At 40.5% G+C, this 17,108-nt stretch overlaps 1 protein-coding gene across 3 annotated transcripts; it reads left to right on the plus strand.

Annotated features, from left to right (window-relative positions):
• The first annotated feature begins 249 nt into the window (after positions 1–249).
• mms19 (MMS19 homolog, cytosolic iron-sulfur assembly component) lies at positions 250–17,104 on the plus strand. 3 transcript variants are annotated; one of them, XM_031748887.2, is made up of 31 exons: positions 250–364; positions 846–894; positions 999–1,099; positions 1,274–1,359; positions 1,510–1,584; positions 2,240–2,309; positions 3,696–3,824; positions 3,955–4,016; positions 5,917–6,003; positions 6,121–6,195; positions 6,407–6,484; positions 6,845–6,983; positions 7,925–8,079; positions 8,288–8,366; positions 8,836–8,961; positions 9,052–9,133; positions 9,224–9,321; positions 9,407–9,565; positions 9,765–9,920; positions 10,143–10,242; positions 10,552–10,654; positions 11,351–11,428; positions 11,545–11,671; positions 11,759–11,865; positions 11,990–12,046; positions 12,170–12,356; positions 13,995–14,077; positions 14,174–14,338; positions 14,509–14,568; positions 15,216–15,316; positions 15,800–15,830. In XM_031748887.2, the coding sequence occupies exons 1-31, from the start codon at positions 277–279 to the stop codon at positions 15,828–15,830; spliced, it is 3,093 nt and encodes a 1,030-aa protein (XP_031604747.1). In that variant the 5' UTR covers positions 250–276. The 3 variants fall into 3 exon arrangements, with proteins under 3 accessions (XP_031604747.1, XP_031604745.1, XP_031604746.1); XM_031748885.2 differs by having other exon boundaries at positions 999–1,359; positions 15,800–17,104; XM_031748886.2 differs by having other exon boundaries at positions 999–1,359; positions 11,357–11,428.
• The last annotated feature ends 4 nt before the right edge of the window (positions 17,105–17,108 follow it).

The raw sequence follows: 17,108 nt of genomic DNA on the forward strand, positions 1-17,108 counted from the left end.
AATTCCACTTTTGCGAGTTCTAGTATTTGTAGTGTATTGTTCGGACGGTACGTGAATGCAGCATTAAAGGACATGATATTGAAGCTTTTCTTCCACCATTTGGTAAATCTTTTCATTCTATAAAGATGAAAAGACACTGTTTTGTGTGGAAATAATATTATACTGTTTTTAAAGGTTATATTTTTATGAGATTATAATCTAAAACCAGTCGCTTTTCGCGATTCACCTAAAGTTTTCGCGCATGCGTAGTGCCAGCGAAGTAGTTACAGGGACACGATGGCTGCGGAGAGTACCTTGGCGCTGTCTCTGGTGGAGGAATTTGTGTCTGGACTGCAGGACAGCAAGGCTAAAGATGCGGCAAAAGGTAAAAGGCTTTCGTCGCGGTTTGCCGGTGACATTTACGATGCATTTTTCACAAAAGTAACGCGGGAGAGGCTGTAGAGCTGCTCTTCGAGGATGCGCAGCGAGACGTGATGGTTAACTAGCTAACTTAGCGCTACAACATCCTGTGTAGTGTTGTAACCGCAAGATAAAGAGCAAGCATTCGCCATGAAAATATATTTGCTCATTTTGTTGGCGTAAATGCACATTCTGGATGTATGCATCAAGTTTGAACACATTGTCTCTTCACAAGGACTCTTAATTTGATGCTAGTCCGCAGCGGTTAAAGCACATGCTGCTTGCTAGCTGCTGTGTTTGTGTAGAAGTACCCTGTCAATGAACCCTGTGGCCTTACCTTTGAGTTATAACCTGGTACAGCTACTAGAGTTAGAGCATGCGTGTATTTGCATTGCGATAGCGCATCACTCCACTTCACTAAACTTATTTGGGGGTTTTTTGATCAGGTGTCAAAGATGGGAAGTTTACAGTTCTGCAGCTGGTGGAAGCACTGGGGTAAGCAATCTTCATCGTCATGTCAGGGGAAAATATCAGCCAGAGTTTGCAATTACATTCCTATCTAATACCAACTTCTATCTTCATTCCCTTTCCTATTAAAGGTCCAGTCTGACCAGTTCTCAGCCTCACACTCGAGCCCGAGGAGTCCATCTGCTCTCTGAGGTTTTGCAGGAGTGCTATGGAGATCTTACAGAGAGAGAAGGTACACCTTTCTCCTTCCATATACTGTGCTGGCATTGTACGGCTTCGTGCAAAGTGACAAATCAAAAATGCTTTCAAATAACTGCATTTTTATATCCATATATGTCTTCCGATGACGCTTATTCATGTCAAGGGGCGATCAGCACTCAGCATTTCTTCCTGTTCTTCTCCACAGTGGAAGTGCTCATTGCCTTCTATGAAAACCGTCTGAAGGATCATTATGTCGTCACACCTCCCGTCTTAAAGGGGCTCAAGGCGCTGGTTAGTCGTTCTTTGAAAACATTTTGTTTCTGCTCAAATCTGTAACTTTATTTCAGGCTGGGGGACTTTTTTGAGAAGTTCCAAATGTGAGGCAGGTTATGCATTTCCTCTTTCTTTTTTTTTTAATGTGCATTTTTTCCCCCCACTCAGACAAAATGTACAAACCTGCCTCCTGGCTCAGCTGTGTCCATGCTGAGGTCAGTGTTCCAGGACATCCATGTACAGGTGAGACTGTCATATTGTACGTTTAAAGTGTTATTGTGAGGAATAACAACAGTGCTGGATTGATTTTTACCTACATAATTTCATAGTTTCAATACTTAGTTGTGAGCTTTGATGTGTTTGTGTTCTTTAAAGTTGGAATTGAAGAGAACATGGATTTTACAAAGACTGCATTGTGTATTTTACTTAACCGAAATTGCTGTCAAGATCAAGTTGTTGCTTATAAATAAATCACCTAACATTTATAACTAATCTAGATCACTGTACTTGGAGGGTTATGACAAAATGCTAATGTTAAAAATTAGATTTAAGCAATTTGCAGTGCATGAGTTTTCACCATTAATCAAAGAATTTATTATGATTAACCAAACAATTCACATTTTACATTCCACTTTTTTTTTTGTAATATGATATCAACAGTTCGACTGTCTGAGTTGTTTATTCTGGCTTTAGTGGACGTTTTATGACTTTTCCTAGTTTCGCAGTGTTTGATTTTTCCGACATTAATGCTTTTAAAACCTAATGTAACACACTGTTGGAAACATCTAGCCACACTTGTTAGATGTTCTTGTTTCCTCTCTGTTATTGTTTTTGCTGGTAAAACTGACTCATCTAAAACTGTTCCTACTAATAACAAATGTATTTATTTCCCCTGCAGTCTCTGATGCTATCAGAGAGAGCATGTGTCTACAGCATGCTTATCAACATCATGGAGACCAGAGAGGCGGGTAAGAGATTATGTTTTGATTCACAAAACCTCAGTTAATAGAGACAGAAAGCTCTGTGGAAGGAAGCAGGTCATGTTGAAGTAACCAGTGATTTAAGAGTTAAGCATGAGCTTTAAAAGTCGGGCAATCTCACAGCAGTAATGGAAGGCGTTGACACACTGTCCTCTGTTTGGCTAATATTTTAGGATAACAGCCATACTGTAAAAGATGCAAATGGAGGGCTGACAGTGAAATCCTTGTGCTCAGCTACCAGTTGTTAAACTGGAAATGTTTACAGGAGGGATGGTACTGTGACCTGGGCTTTGTTCCAGAAAGCAGATTTAACAAACTCTAAATGTAAGCTCTGAGTTTTTGGTTCCAGACTATGTTCACCATGGCAACGGTCAAGACCCTCCTGTTTAATTCTGTGGGTCATGTTGGATCGTGTTGTTTTTGTTAAAAAAACAGAAGAGGGGAAAAGTGTGATTTTAACAGCAGAGATGTTTACTCATTTACACAGAATCATTTCATTATTATATATTTTTTTTGAAAAAACAGTTGGGATCTAACCAGATTTTAAATGAGTAGTGAATCTTCATTATTCAGCTGACCTGACAGGGACAACATGCAGGTTAGAGCAACTGTAGATAACACAGTTTAATTACAAACTGGTGATATTAATCAGACCCAGTAAGGCTGCTTTTAGGTGATTTGTCGATGTGCAGCACCTTGGAATACATTTATTAACTTCATTCAGAGAGATATGGAGGGGAGAGATGATGAATAGCCTTAAATGTAGACAAAAGTATTTTAAATTGATGCGATATTTGACCGGGAGCCAATGAAGCTGCTGCAGGACGGGTGATGTGGTGAATAGAAGGGGTCCTGGTGATAATACGGGCAGCGGAGTTCTGGACACGTTGAAGCTTGTGGATGGATTTTTTAGTAAGACCAAAAAGAAGTGAATTGCAGTAATCGATCCGAGAAGTAACAAGGCTATGAACAAGAATGGCAGTGGCATGAGTGAGAAAAGGACGGAGACGATTAATGTTGCGCAGACCGAGTGACATTATTAATGTGTGAATTAAAAGATAGAATACTGTCGAGGATGACACCCAAACTTTTCACAAAAGAAGAAACGGAGACCGGCGAGTTATTGATAGTAATAGAGAAAATAATAATCATCCCCACGTGGAGATGGTTGTAAGCTTCACCCATACACCCTCACCAGCTTTCCTAGTTTTGAGGAAGAGACGGTTGGTTGTATAGTTCCTCTATCATGGCACTACCATGCAAGCCATTGTTAGTCATTGTGTAAACCAGTGTTTGTCTCAGCTGTGTTGCAAAACTCTTTTCTTTTTCTTTTTTTTTTTTCACATGATGTCTCCCTGCTTCGTTTTCCTACAGAGCTTAAGGGTTTGGGTGCCGACTTTGTCTTCGGTTTTGTGCAGTCCATGGACGGGGAGCGAGATCCTCGCAACCTCTTGTTGGCCTTTCAGATTGCCAAAAACCTAATTCACGGAGGCTATGATCTCGGTGAGAACATTATAATTTCTTCTCACGTCACCACCTCTGTATTTCTGTCCATCTCTGACCTGCAGCTCACCCTTTTCCTGCCACAGTGATGAAACTGTAACTCCCATTCATTTCCTATCTGCTGTCTCAGGTAAATTCACAGAGGAGCTGTTTGAAGTGACGTCCTGCTATTTCCCAATCGACTTCTCTCCAGTAAGTCCCTGTTTACTCAGCTGGTTTGGACCGAGAACTGAGTGTAGCAGACATAAATGTCATCACTGACTTCCTGTGACCTCAGACAGACTCTGTAGGAAATAATAATGCAGCGACTGCTTGTGAAAAGCAGCTCGATGTCACAGAACATCACAGGTCTCTCTGGAGCAAAGCAGCACATGGGCACAAAGCTTGTTTGTGTATGTGACATAAAACATCATGTAAGGTATAAGAACAGGCACATTTAACCATGTGTATTATTAAGCATTCAAAGCCAGCATCCCTCATCAGTCTAAACTGAAGAGGAAACACAAACGGTGCACGATCAGCATTAGTTTATGCTCTGCACTGATGAATGCATGAACACTTTAGACAATATATCCCAACACATCAGTCGGCAGATTGAAAAAATCTATTATTATAGCGTTGCATTGATCTATATGAGCATGTTATTATATTCTTAGTCTATATTTAATAATGATTATATTTACTGATTCATTAATTAGTGACCATTTTGACAGCAAATTTTGATTTAGCTTTAATCCTAATCTTCTGACTAAAACATTATTTAGTTTCATTCACTGTAGTTTTTGTCCTTGTGCGTTTTTTTTGTTGGGGGGGTGGGAGGGTTGTTGATGAAAACGAATTCATCAGCAACCTCGTTAGAATTATTGGTTGAGGAAATTAACAATGATGTTAGAACTCCTTGTAGGCCAAACCGGCATACATGTGACAACAGCGTGTAATAAATATTGTTTATGTGGTGTAAAGCAATATAAGACAGAGAGCTGAAGTTTAACCCTTTAAGACCTACCATAGAACCAAGTCCGTCAGAGCTTATCTTGATATTTTTACATGCTATAGTGCCATTTTTGGGAGTATTTCAAGTTGCTATACATAAATAAAACATTATATCCCAAATGTTAATAATATGTATGCATTACATATTACATAGTAACTACATAAATTGCAAAAAAGTGCAATAAACTACAAAAAAAACTTCATTTTGGGTTTTTTTTACACATATTTCTAGTTATAGAAATTTCAGAGGTATATCCCTCAAAACTGTAAATGCAAAAAAGTTGCACAAAAAAGTTTCCAACCACAGGAAATTTATTTTGAGCGTCTTCAGTTTTATTTTTGAGATACACCAATTTTTATATACTGCAAGAAAAACAAAAATAAATATTATAATGCAAATTTGCAAAATAACAGCATGTGCATCAAAATTAACTATTTCCAACAGTGCAATTTGAGTTCTAAGCATCCCAGAAACTATACAGAAAGGCATAAACCCAAAGATTAATTTTAAAAACACCAGCCTATCTTTGTAAATGCCCTATAGGAAAAAAACTGCGAAAATGACTTCACTTCCAGTTTCGGGCAGGTTATGGCAGACATCAGATAGGTCGTGCTGACGTTTATTCCAACGTAGGAGGTGTTTTGAACAGCTGATCAGATCGGCAAAGCGTGTTCCTGGAATATTATGTTTTTATTACTGCAAATGCTTTTTATGCACTTTTTGCATTTTAGCTTCACAATTAGTTGCCAGTCGATAATGACTGATCAGTGGTATCTGGGATAACATTTTTAATGTATTATTTCAGGTATTAAATGAAATGCAAACAGAGGCTATAGAGTGAGAGCGAGTGTTCCACAATAACACGAGTGTTTCTCCATTTGTATATTTGTGTTTGTCAGAAATATTTATCTCGGTGCTTGTATAACAAAAGAGAACACATCTTTAAGATTTACATTGGAGTCTTTAGATTCATTATTTGATAGCACACTGAAGAAGGACAGGACACTGGGAGGGGACGTGATGTACTTTCCATTATCTGTGAATGTTTGTAGCGTTCTGCATGTTTTAATAGACTTCTTATATCTCTTCCCACTTCAGCCTCCTAATGACCCACATGGCATCACCAGGGAGGAACTGGTTCAGGCGCTGAGGGCCGTCCTTACTGGGACTCCAAAGTTTGCAGAGGTGAGTGAAAGTATTATTCATTTATTTATTTATTTATTTATTTTCCGTTTTGGAGCTTTTGCTCCTAAGCAAACTAAACGAAGTGCTTCTGCTCTAATATTTGTTGCTATCTTACAGTTTCTCTTACCTCTCCTCATCGAGAAGCTGGACTCAGACGTTCAGAGTGCAAAGCTGGACTCGCTGCAGACTCTGGTGAGAAACTCATGTCTAGCTGTGTGCCTCCAGCTAAAACAGGAGCTTACAGTTCAGATATAAACATTTGACTGTCAGCTGCACAGACTATGCATGAGTAAAGGTGAATGATGCACAGCTCACGATTCCCTTAAGCAGCAGAGTCGTTCGTCACAAGTGGTCCAGTGCAGAGAGTCATGCAGATAACTTGTGATTATTTTTACATTTTCAGGCTGCTTGTGTGTCACAGTATGAACATAAGCATGTGGCTGAATTCCTGCAGGGACTGTGGACATCAGTACGCAGAGAGGTCTGTTTGAGATCAGTTTTTAAATGTAAATAGCAGTAGTACTTGTGTATTTTGTGCCTTGGCTCTGTAAAGACATATTTTAATATCTTTTAGCTTGTCTTTCTTGGGTGTGGTGTGATTTTAATTTCTGTTTTTAGCTCTTTTTCACCCACGCCACCCTGATTAAAAAAAATAGGCACATTTAAGTCCAGTAGTACTTTCTGAAGCACCAAGTTATGGCCTTGAGTGTGAATGTGAATCTCTAGCTCGAATGCTAGATATACTAGGTTTCTTTTGTAGCATTAAGCGAATGAAGACCTCACTGCTGTTTAACTAACAACACCAGAGTCAAGTGAAGTTGCACTTGTTGTGTCGTTGCAGGTGTTTCAAACCTCCAGCGAGAAGATTGAGTCTGCAGGCCTCGCTGCTCTTACCGCACTCACTTCCTGTCTCTCTCGCTCAGTCCTCAGCTCTGACTCTGAGGACTCCCTCAGCACATTCCTGGATTTCATTCTCAAAGGTAAAATGCAGCTTTGTTATGCATGAATGAAAATGTGAAAAAAGGTACATTTGTTCTAGAAAGAAACATAGAAATGAAATTCTAAATACTGATGAGGAGGAATATGGCACTATGTAGTACAGTTCACTGGGGAGGAAGTTGGCAGGAAACATTTTTTTATATATATACTGTGTATACCACGGTGGTTATCTGAAAGTTAAACCCACAGCTTTTTCATAATTAGTATATCATATTTACTGTCTAACAGATTGATTGTACAGTTGGGTTTAAAATACAGTATTTGAGTGTTAGGGCCCTGTCACAAAGGTCTAGATCCCTGTTGGCAACTCCTATGGCAACAGTCAGTTGCTATGGAAAAATTGGTACTTCTCAAGGCCCCCCTGAGGCTGACTTCAGTGTTAAAATTCCCAACATGACACCATGAAAATGCATTTTTTACAGCCTGTTAGAAAAAGTGTTCTGCCTCCTGCTTTTTAAATACAGCAGATATATTTGGATACTGTTGTAAAGTTAGGGTCGTGGCCTCCTTGATTGACAGATGTCTACACAGATAGCTGTAGCCAGGGGTTCTCTGCCAGGCCTTTGTTGTGGTGTATGTGCTTTTTATACTTAGCATTAGCTAATAACTTAGCGTACCCCACCCTCTTGCCTAAATACTAAACACCTTTAGCTCCAGAAAAAACAACAGTGCAGTGACTAAACTGCTAATGTTGAGGCTTTATAATGAGGAGCCCGAAAAACTGAGGGTGATGTCACAGTTACTGCGTCCATCTTTTATTTACAGTCTATACAGTCAATGTAAACACACTGTAATTGTCAGTGGTTCTTTAATGGATCTTTGTTGGAAGAAATCAGTATTTATTGTTACATACAGTTTTGATTAATGAGTCTCTGAGACATTCAAAGCTGTCTTGTGTTGTACTGTGTCATCCTTTTTTCAGACTGCAAACATCACCTGTGTGAACCAGACTTAAAGCTTGTATGGCCGAGCGCTAAGCTCCTCCAAGCCGCCTGCAGCGCCTCCACCAGGGCGAGTCACATCATTACAGTTGCTGTCATGCCCTCTCTGCTTGAGCAATATAACAACAGAACACAGGTAACAGAGACAGCTGATGTCCACATGTTTAACTGGTTTATATGAGCTACATTTTTGGCTATTTAAGTATGGGTAGAGTAGAGAGAATGTGTTGTATGAGAACTCCAGACCCTGTTTTCTTTGATTAACATCTGGAATTTTATGTTTTGTTTTGTTTTTAACACAAATAAGTCTATAATCATCTCTCTGTCTCTCTCTCTCTGTGCAGTGTTCCCATAGAAGGACATTACTGGAGGTGGTGCACCGATTTATCCATTCAGTAAAAAACTGCCAGTCTTCAGATAATGGTGAGCGCTGCGTTCACTGCTGTTCTTCACTTATCTAGTCACCGCTGCATCTCATTAAACTTCAACATCGGCCATAAAATCTTGAAATTATGGTCTCTTCATTTGCTGCTCTACATTTGTTTCAGATATGCACGTCCTCGATCCTGTAAATATTTGAGTCTTCTTGGCTCTGATCAAATCGGGACTTCATCGCTTTGCTGATATACAGCAAACATGTTTTGTTTGTCTTTTGTTTGAGTCAAGCTAAAACATTGAGTCCAGTGACCAAAGAAAAACTTTACTTGGTTACGGCTGTTGACCTTTAATCAGAGTCTGTTTCTGTGTGTTTACACTGTAACTGTCACAAACTTCAAACAGTTATAGTGTGGTTTAAAAAAAGATAACTGTTTACTTGCTGCTTGACTGTGACCAAGAGAACTACAGCTTTGACCTCTGTTTCTCGTATCTGCGTTTCATCTCTTTACTTCAGATGAGAGTGTGCTTTTAGCCTTCCGAGAAGCTCTGTGCAGCATCGTGTTTTCGGCTCTCTCTGAGAGCAACTCCAGCCTGCAGATCACTGCCACCTCTGTGCTCACATCACTGGCACAACAAGCAGGTGCTTAAATAAAAAAAAAAAAATGCTTAAAGCACTATAACGGAGTTGGACATTTTTCACAAATGTTGTAAATGTTTTCCCCTTGTTCAGGTCTGCTGGTAGAATCTGATATTGAGCTAGCTCTCGATCATCTGACCAGACTGCTGCTGACTGAAGAGGATGACAGAGTCAGGTGAGCTTTCGTTTCTCTTTGATGCTCTCTGTTATCTATTTGAATCACGTTCATCCTGACACCTGTCTTGTGTTTTGTTTCTGCCTCCAGTCTTGCTGTGGTGGAGTGTGCTGGAGCCTTAGCGCAGCTGCACCCGGCACTCGTCATCACTAAACTGATTCCAAAACTAAAGAAAGAGATGTTTACTGGTAAGCTGCTGAAAATATCACGTATTTTAAGCACAGGAACACATACAAGTAGTGTTTATCTGACCTGGTCCTCCTGTCTGTTCAGAGCCCATGAATCAAGACCAAGAGGAGGTTTCTGAACTATATTCCCATCATGCAGTGCGTCAGCGGTGTCTGTCAGCTCTGGCTGCAGTGTCCATCCAACCCAGTGTTGTCCAAGAGAGCACACCTGTCCTCCTGGAGGTCCTTCGTTCAGCACACACAGGTAATCTGCCAAAAAAGATGCTTTTTTTGGCCTCGAGTGCTTACTATTTATAACTGATCGGTGGGTCATTGTGCAACTTTACAATCACACATCAGTTTATTGGAGTTTGTCTCCAAATTCAAAGAGCTTTATCAAAATGTGTTGTTATCCTATGAAATACTCTAAGGTTAACACCTCCGTGACATCTTGCTCATTTCAGGTAGTGTTAATTTTTCGGTGGATGAGGTGGTGTTGACGTGCCGCAGCCTTCAGAGAATAGCAGAGCGGGTCCAGGACAGCGAGGAAGCGGGGCGCTGCTTCCACGACGTCTTCATCCCACACCTGTTGTCTCTGGCACTCCAGGCAGCACTGCAGGGTAAGAAAGGATCAGTGATTGACCACCTTCATCTTACTTCATCAAAATAGTTGTAATTTGAATCTGCTCAGTATAACTTATGAATTAACAGACTTCTATCCATTAAGTCCTGAGGCTACAGTTACATTTTTCTAACAAGGATTTGAATTGAGCTTTGATTTGTAAAACGTGTTCATGGCAAAAACATTTAGTCCCCCGACTTAAAAAAAAATCGTTCCCCAGATGAGGGATCATCTGGAACTCGTAGTCCTCTGGTAGAGGAGGTGGTCCTGTCTGCCATGGTTCCTGTCATCAGCACTTCCTGCTCCAGACTGCAGCCCACGTCAGTATTCTTGTTCACTTCTTGGCCTGATTTTTGTCTTTTGACACATTTACACATCTACATAGTAAATGTTGTTATTCTTATCACACCTAGTGTCTCTAAATGCAGATATGTACAAAACAAAGTTGCACTAAATGTGGCTTGTACTTGCTGTATTTCCTCCTTTGTGTCACACCTGCTGATCTAAATATATTATTTCCTGTCTGTTTCACAGTTTGTTTCTGTTTTTTTCTTCTTTGTGAATGCCTTTGATTTGTTTGCACAATGCAGAGCGTACTTTTTGATGAGGTGTGTGTGGCTTCCTTTCAGGCTGGCGGGGCAGACGGCGTCGAGAGCTGTCTCTCTCTTCCTGGATGGCGATGTCTCATTTTTGCCTGACAACTCGTTCCCTTCACACATGCAGCTTCTCAAGGTCTTGTCTGTGCTCATTTATTTTATGTATTAAATATTAGTGACTATATAATTAGAGTTTATAAAGAATCAGACAGTATACAAACTGATGCAGTCAACACAAATGTCAAGGCAGTGTTGTGTTCTGAATGGCTTTTTCTGATTGAACGAAATACAGTGGATGAGTAAAAAACACATAAGAATTAGAATGAAGAATTCTTGTGTTTTAGACTTTTTTAGCTTTCTAAAATAAACAATGTCAGAACTAAATACAGGGTCATAAATGTACATACCATTCATCCATTCTCTTCAGTGGGGGGCGGAGCCTATCTCAGCTGTCCCTGGACAGATCGCAGGGTTAACACATAGAGACAAACAACCATTCACAGTCACATTCACACCTATGGGCCAGTTAACCTAGACCCCCAACTGGGTATATGCATTTTTTTTTTTTACTTTTATGTTTAGATCTACAATGTTTTTATTTCAGAAAAGCTCAAGTGAAAAGTTATTTGTTTGTTTATTTATTTATTTTATTTGTTTAACTCTTAAATGTGTGTTTAGCCATTATTTGGCTTGAGAAAAAGAGCAGCTGACAGAAGTATTGAAAGCACATTAATGCCAACGTTCACATCCCATTATGAGTAGAAGGAAGCTTTAAACTGGAACCACTTCATCGGGCCATGTCTCAGGTAACAAGTGTGACTACCTTTCTCAGAAGCAGGAGGGGGATTCCTGGAGCCTGTCTCGGCTGGTTTGTCTGCTTATGGGCAGTGTGTGTTCTCTACCTCGCAGCGTGAGTCTCAAGTTAAACACCTAATTCAGATTTCCATTAAATTTAAAGAAATAAATAAAAACTTTTAGGAAATGTATGTTGAAGTTTGTTTTGACAGTGTTAAGTATCGTGTGCAGGTGGAGGTGCCCCAGATCGACAAACTGCTGTCGGCACTGGAGGAGATGAGCTGCACCTGCAGCCACCCGCTGTCATACACGTCGGCTGCAAAGTGCTTTGCTGGCCTGGTCAACAAGAAACCACAGGGTCAGTTTGTGTCCTGTCACAGCTCGGCTTTTATTAAATCTAAAAGCTTTAGATCATTTATTAAAACAGTTTCGGTTTCTTCTTCAGGACATTCCCTCGACAGCCTAATTCAGAGGATGATGAAGAGAGTGTGCAGCGAGCTGGACTCACCTTCCTCCTCTGTTCGCACTCAGGCCTTCACACTTATGATCTGGGTAAGAGTGACTCTGTCTGTACTGCTCACTCCTAATGATCAGCGCATTAGGAGCTTTTACTTGTTTCACCGCTCACCTTACAATTTTCTTTTCAGAATGATACTAAGGTTGTGCTTGTCCGCAGGTTGCCAAGGCTCTGCTTCTGCGATACCACCCTCTGTTCACAACACTGACCGACAAGGTACAAAACTGTGAGCGGCACACGGTGGAGCTTTCACTCTTTTACTGTGTCAGCGTGAAGTGGAAAACACGTTCGGTGTTAGTCTCCTTTTTAAAACCTTGTCTCTCCCTGTGTTCCTTGCAGCTCTTCTCTCTGCTCGACGATGCTGATTTAGGTCCGATGGCGGCAGACGGCTTCTCTCTGCTCATGAGCGACTCCACTGACGTACTGAACCGAGCTTGCCACGCTGATGTACGCATCATGTACCGCCAGCGCTTCTTCAGCGAGAACTCAGCCAAGCTGGTGCAAGGCTTTAACGCTGCACCACAAGGTAGAGGCACCAGGACAGACAGCCTAAACAAAACAAACATTATTGGCAATAGGTCCCCGTTAATATTTAGAAACAAAAAAAATTAACAGCTCTTTATTCTTGAATGCTGCAAATATTGCACCAATATTTTCTGTGGACAGAGACAGAAAGGAAAATAGTAAAAATACCTGATACCTGAAGAAATGTTCCTGATTTTCTAGTGTTTTGCATATTTGTCACACTTGCATGTTTCAGATCATCAGAAGAATTTTAATATTAGACAAAGTTAAGCCGAGCAAATACAAAGTGCAGTTTTTAGATGATTTCATTGATTAAGGGAGAAAAGTCCAAACTTTCCTGGTCTTGTGTGAAAAAGTAATTGCCCCTCTTGGTAAACCATGAATTAACTGTGATTAACCAAATTTGTGGAAAACTGAGTTCAGTTTTACTAGACAGACTCAGGCCTGATTACTGGCAGACCTGTTGAATCAAGAAATCACTTCAGTAGAAGCTGTTTGACAAAGTGAAGCAGGCTGAAAGATCTCAAAAAGCAGCACATCGTGCCACGATCTCAAGAAACACCTGAGATACAAAATCACTGACAGCTATCAGTCTGACAAGGGTTGCAAAGACATTTCTAAGGCTTGGGAACTCCAGTGAACCACAGTGAGAGCCATCATACACAAATAAAGAAAACTTGGAACGGTGGTGAACCTTCCCAGGAGTGAGCGGCCGACCAAAATTACCCCAAGAGCGCAGCGACGACACATCCAAGAGGTCAAAAACAACACTGAAGAACTGCAGACCTCACTTGTCTCAGTCAAAGTCAGAGTTGATGATTCATCAATAAGAAAGACACTGAGAAAAAATGGCCTACATATATGGGGGGTATCAAGGAGAAAACCACTGCTGACCAAAAACATAAAGGCTAGTCTCACATTTTCCATAAAATATCTTGGTGATCCCTAAGACTTTGGGAAAAAAAAATTCTGTGGCCTGACGAGACAAAAGCGGAACTTTTTGGAAGGTGTGTATCCTTTCTGCAGCAGGACAATGATCCAAAATACACCAGCAAGTCCACCACTGAATGGGTCATGAAAAACAAAGTGAAGACTTTGGCGTGGCCTAGTCAAAGTCCTGACCTTAAAAGGGCAATTCATGCTCAACCCCCCCAGTGTAGCTGAATTACAGCAATTGTGCAAAGATGAGTGGGTCAAAAATCCTCCACAGTGCTGTAAAAGACTCATTGGCAGTTATTGCAAATGCTTAATTACAGTTGTTGCCACTAAGGTTCACCCAACCAGTTATTAGGTTTGGGGGGGCAATCACTTTTTCTAACAGAGACATGTAGGATTGTTTCCCCCCTTAATTATAAACACCTTCATTTAGAAACTGCATTTTGTGTTTACTTGTGTTATATTTGATGATCTGAAACATTTAAGTGTTACAAACATTAGAAAAAAAAATCAGGAAGGGGGCAAACACTTTTTTACACCACTGTATATATTGAAAAGTTAATTGATCGTTGCTGGAATTTGTCACCAAAAACTGATGAAGACGGAAAGTTTTCCATGCTTTAAACTCTGTTTGATCAGTGTATATACAAGATTCAGAATGTAATATTTTGGGGGTTTTGTGTATTGTTTGTGTTTCCACCAGAGAAGAAGCCCAACTACCTGAAAGCTCTGTCTAACATCGTCAATAAGCTGCCCAAGCAGGTTCAAGTCACTGAACTTCCAGCGGTGAGTAACACTGAGCAGCTCTGATGCTTGTAAGAAATGACTCGAGCTGGTAGGTGCCTGTAATCATCAAAAAGTCCTCTTCCTGTTCCCGTGCAGCTTCTTTCTCTGCTGCTGGAGGCCTTGTCGTGTCCTGATCAGGACGTTCATCTGTCAACTCTGTCCTGTCTGGAGCCCGTCCTCGTCAACCCACCACAAGTTCTCATACAGCAGCTGGAAGCTTTGATCAACAGGCTGTTGGCCCTCATCTCCAGTCCAGCTATGGTTAGTGAGATCACTGCTGTCTGTTCAGTAACTATTCATCCTCAAGATTACAGTGAAAACTGTTGTTTTGTTTTAGTATTTAATGCTGCAAGTGCTCTATAAAAGCCTACCTTCATTATTGGAGTGTATAAGATAATTAAATGATCACAGTATTTTCCTTTAAACTGCAGAGTGTACGGATTGCTTCGCTGTCCTGCATCAGCACTCTTTCCCACTTCCCTGTACATGAGGTAAAACTTACCATCTTTGAATACTTTGATTTCAACCTTCATAAGAACTTTTTTTATTCTTAATTTGTGTGTTTTATCTTTAACTGTTTTAAAAACTGTAACCTGTTTATTGAAATGAGTGTTTTTATAGTTTTACAAAAGCTGAATAAGGACTGTTTGATTCAGAAAGTTACAAGCTATGATTTTGTCATCATGTTGGGACTATTGATCCTCATAAGAGGAGCAACAGTTCACCAAAAGTCAAATTTTTGTATTTTCCCTCCTGAAAATAGTGCAGATTTTGCGTGCAATCAATGACATTTGTACTTGTTTGCCGAAAGTGCCATAAAATATATTTGAGAAGCTCAGCAGTGACGTTTCTCTCTAGAAATCATGAGGTTTATTGTGAGCAGCTCCATGTGGGACCTGTTTTCTGTCTATTGTGTAATTAAACCAATGAGAAACATTACAGCTCAGCCTAGATGGGCACCATTAATATTTAGATCCTGTCACCCAGTCGTGAGCATAACAGGATTTCATGGTGAACTGCCTCTTTAAGGCCTTAGAAGAAGAGTGCTGTGATTACAGGAAAACTTGTATAAAAAGTGTAATGTTAACATATGAATTGCTTTATCAGTTTTTTTTCTCCTATCTCTGTGTGATTTAAGGTGTTGCCGTTTCGGGCCCGAGTGCTTCGAGCGCTCGCCAAACCTCTGGATGACAAGAAGAGGCTGGTGAGGAGAGAGGCGGTTCAGGCCAGAGGAGAGTGGTAAGAACTAACTTTTCCTATTAAAGATGGACTCATCTACAAAAATCAAAACAAAAAGTGACTTATCTAGAGGACAAATGTCAGCCTGTGATTGTACTAATGTTACTCTGACTCTGGTCCTGTGAATCTTGCTAGCATGTATGGGGCGATCGTGGCTCAAGAGTTGGGAGTTTGCCTTGTAATCGGAAGGTTGCCGGTTCGAGCCCCGGCTTGGACAGTCTCGGTCGTTGTGTCCTTGGGCAAGACACTTCACCCGTTGCCTACTGGTGGTGGTCAGAGGGACCGGTGGCGCCAGTGTCCGGCTGTCTCGCCTCTGTCAGTGCGCCCCAGGGTGGCTGTGGCTACAATGTAGCAGTGTGTGAATGGGTGAATGACTGGATATGTAAAGCGCTATATAAATACAGGCCATTTACCATTTTAAACAGGTGCCATAGCATTTAGTAAAGCATGTGTTTATGGCTATTTCTCTAATTCTCCCTGTAGGTTCCTCTTAGGAAGTCCTGGTGGAAGATGATTTTCACCCTAATTACCACCAAATTCCAGATACCAAGTAGCAAAGCTGTGCTGCCCACTCAACAGCTCACTCTCTGCGGGTAAACTCTCCAGCAGCCTCCACCCTCGAGGATCTTCCAGCTTCCTTCTGCCCCTCCTACTCTTCCCCTTTATACTGAAATGTTTTAACTGTCTGTATTTTCACAAACGCACAAGTAAGACTGTATAGACTAATGCACATAAATCTGATGGCGGAGCTTAGTCTAAGTCAAAAGAATGAAATGAGTGTTTTGTTATTATGCAGCACGCCTCATGAATGTTGTTGTCCTGTTGGAGCAAACAGTCACATGAAATGAGATGGTGTCATTTTGATTGGTAAATATTTCACTGCTCAAGGTTCAAAAATTTCAAAATGGGATTTTAGGCGTATTTATATTTTAGGTTTTACAGCTGGTAAAATCATACATGCATTAAGGTCATAATCATAATGAAAGAAGGGACACTTGTCTGGTCAGCTAATCCTCTTTTAGCTAACAAAATAACAAAAACCACTTACAAAGGTGAGTTTGTGTTTCTTCAGAATGTCTTAAATCTAGTGTTACTGTCCTGAGATCATGAACATCTGTCAGTAGGCACCATAATGAGGTAGTGCCAGGTAATTGGATATTTCAGCTCCTGTATAAAAAGAAGCAATTTTTTTTCCCACTGCATATAAAGCAGAGAGAGTGACGCTGACAAGGCGTCGGTGTGAAGCTAGATCTGCCTCGATGCCTTTTAAGTAGCAGCCATTATTTCAGCAGGTTTGAGAACCGTAACGTAGCAGAAACTTGGATACTTAAGATACTGTGTCCCAGCAATTTCACACTGCAGACAAAGCAGGCACCTGCTCCAGTCTTGGAACCATTTTTCTTCCAACCCCCACAGCAGTGGAAGACACGTCAGTGACTTTTTTACCCTCTCATCTGAATGTATACCCGATGTTGAGACTTGCTAGAATACGAATGTGCCAACTGTTCATGGATCGAGCACTTGTGAAAGCTTCCACTGACTCAAATTTTAGGATTCTTTTTACAGAATGAAATATCCGTTTAGGTAAATGTACTTTTGTTTGGATTGTAAGTTATGTGAACCTCATATTCAACATCTGCCTTGTATTCTGTTAATATTGAACAAATGTTAATATTAAATCATAAATGTTGGCTGACTTTGGACCTCACATCAACTTATGCCAAGAAAACAAGACAATATTTAAAATGTCTAACTTAAGATGTCATTAAACCTTTGTTTACACTGAAATTTC

This window comes from Oreochromis aureus, linkage group 8 (genome assembly GCF_013358895.1).
Source record: "Oreochromis aureus strain Israel breed Guangdong linkage group 8, ZZ_aureus, whole genome shotgun sequence".
Taxonomy (NCBI): Eukaryota; Metazoa; Chordata; class Actinopteri; order Cichliformes; family Cichlidae; genus Oreochromis; species Oreochromis aureus.

Excerpts from the sequence above, each read along its gene's own strand:
- mms19 (XM_031748885.2), top strand. The coding sequence starts at position 277 with ATGGCTGCGGAGAGTACCTTGGCGCTGTCTCTGGTGGAGGAATTTGTG. Across the intron at positions 1,360-1,509 it reads TAAAGGGGCTCAAGGCGCTG|ACAAAATGTACAAACCTGCC; the intron begins GTTAGTCGTTCT and ends CCCCCCACTCAG. Across the intron at positions 9,566-9,764 it reads CCTTCGTTCAGCACACACAG|GTAGTGTTAATTTTTCGGTG; the intron begins GTAATCTGCCAA and ends TGCTCATTTCAG.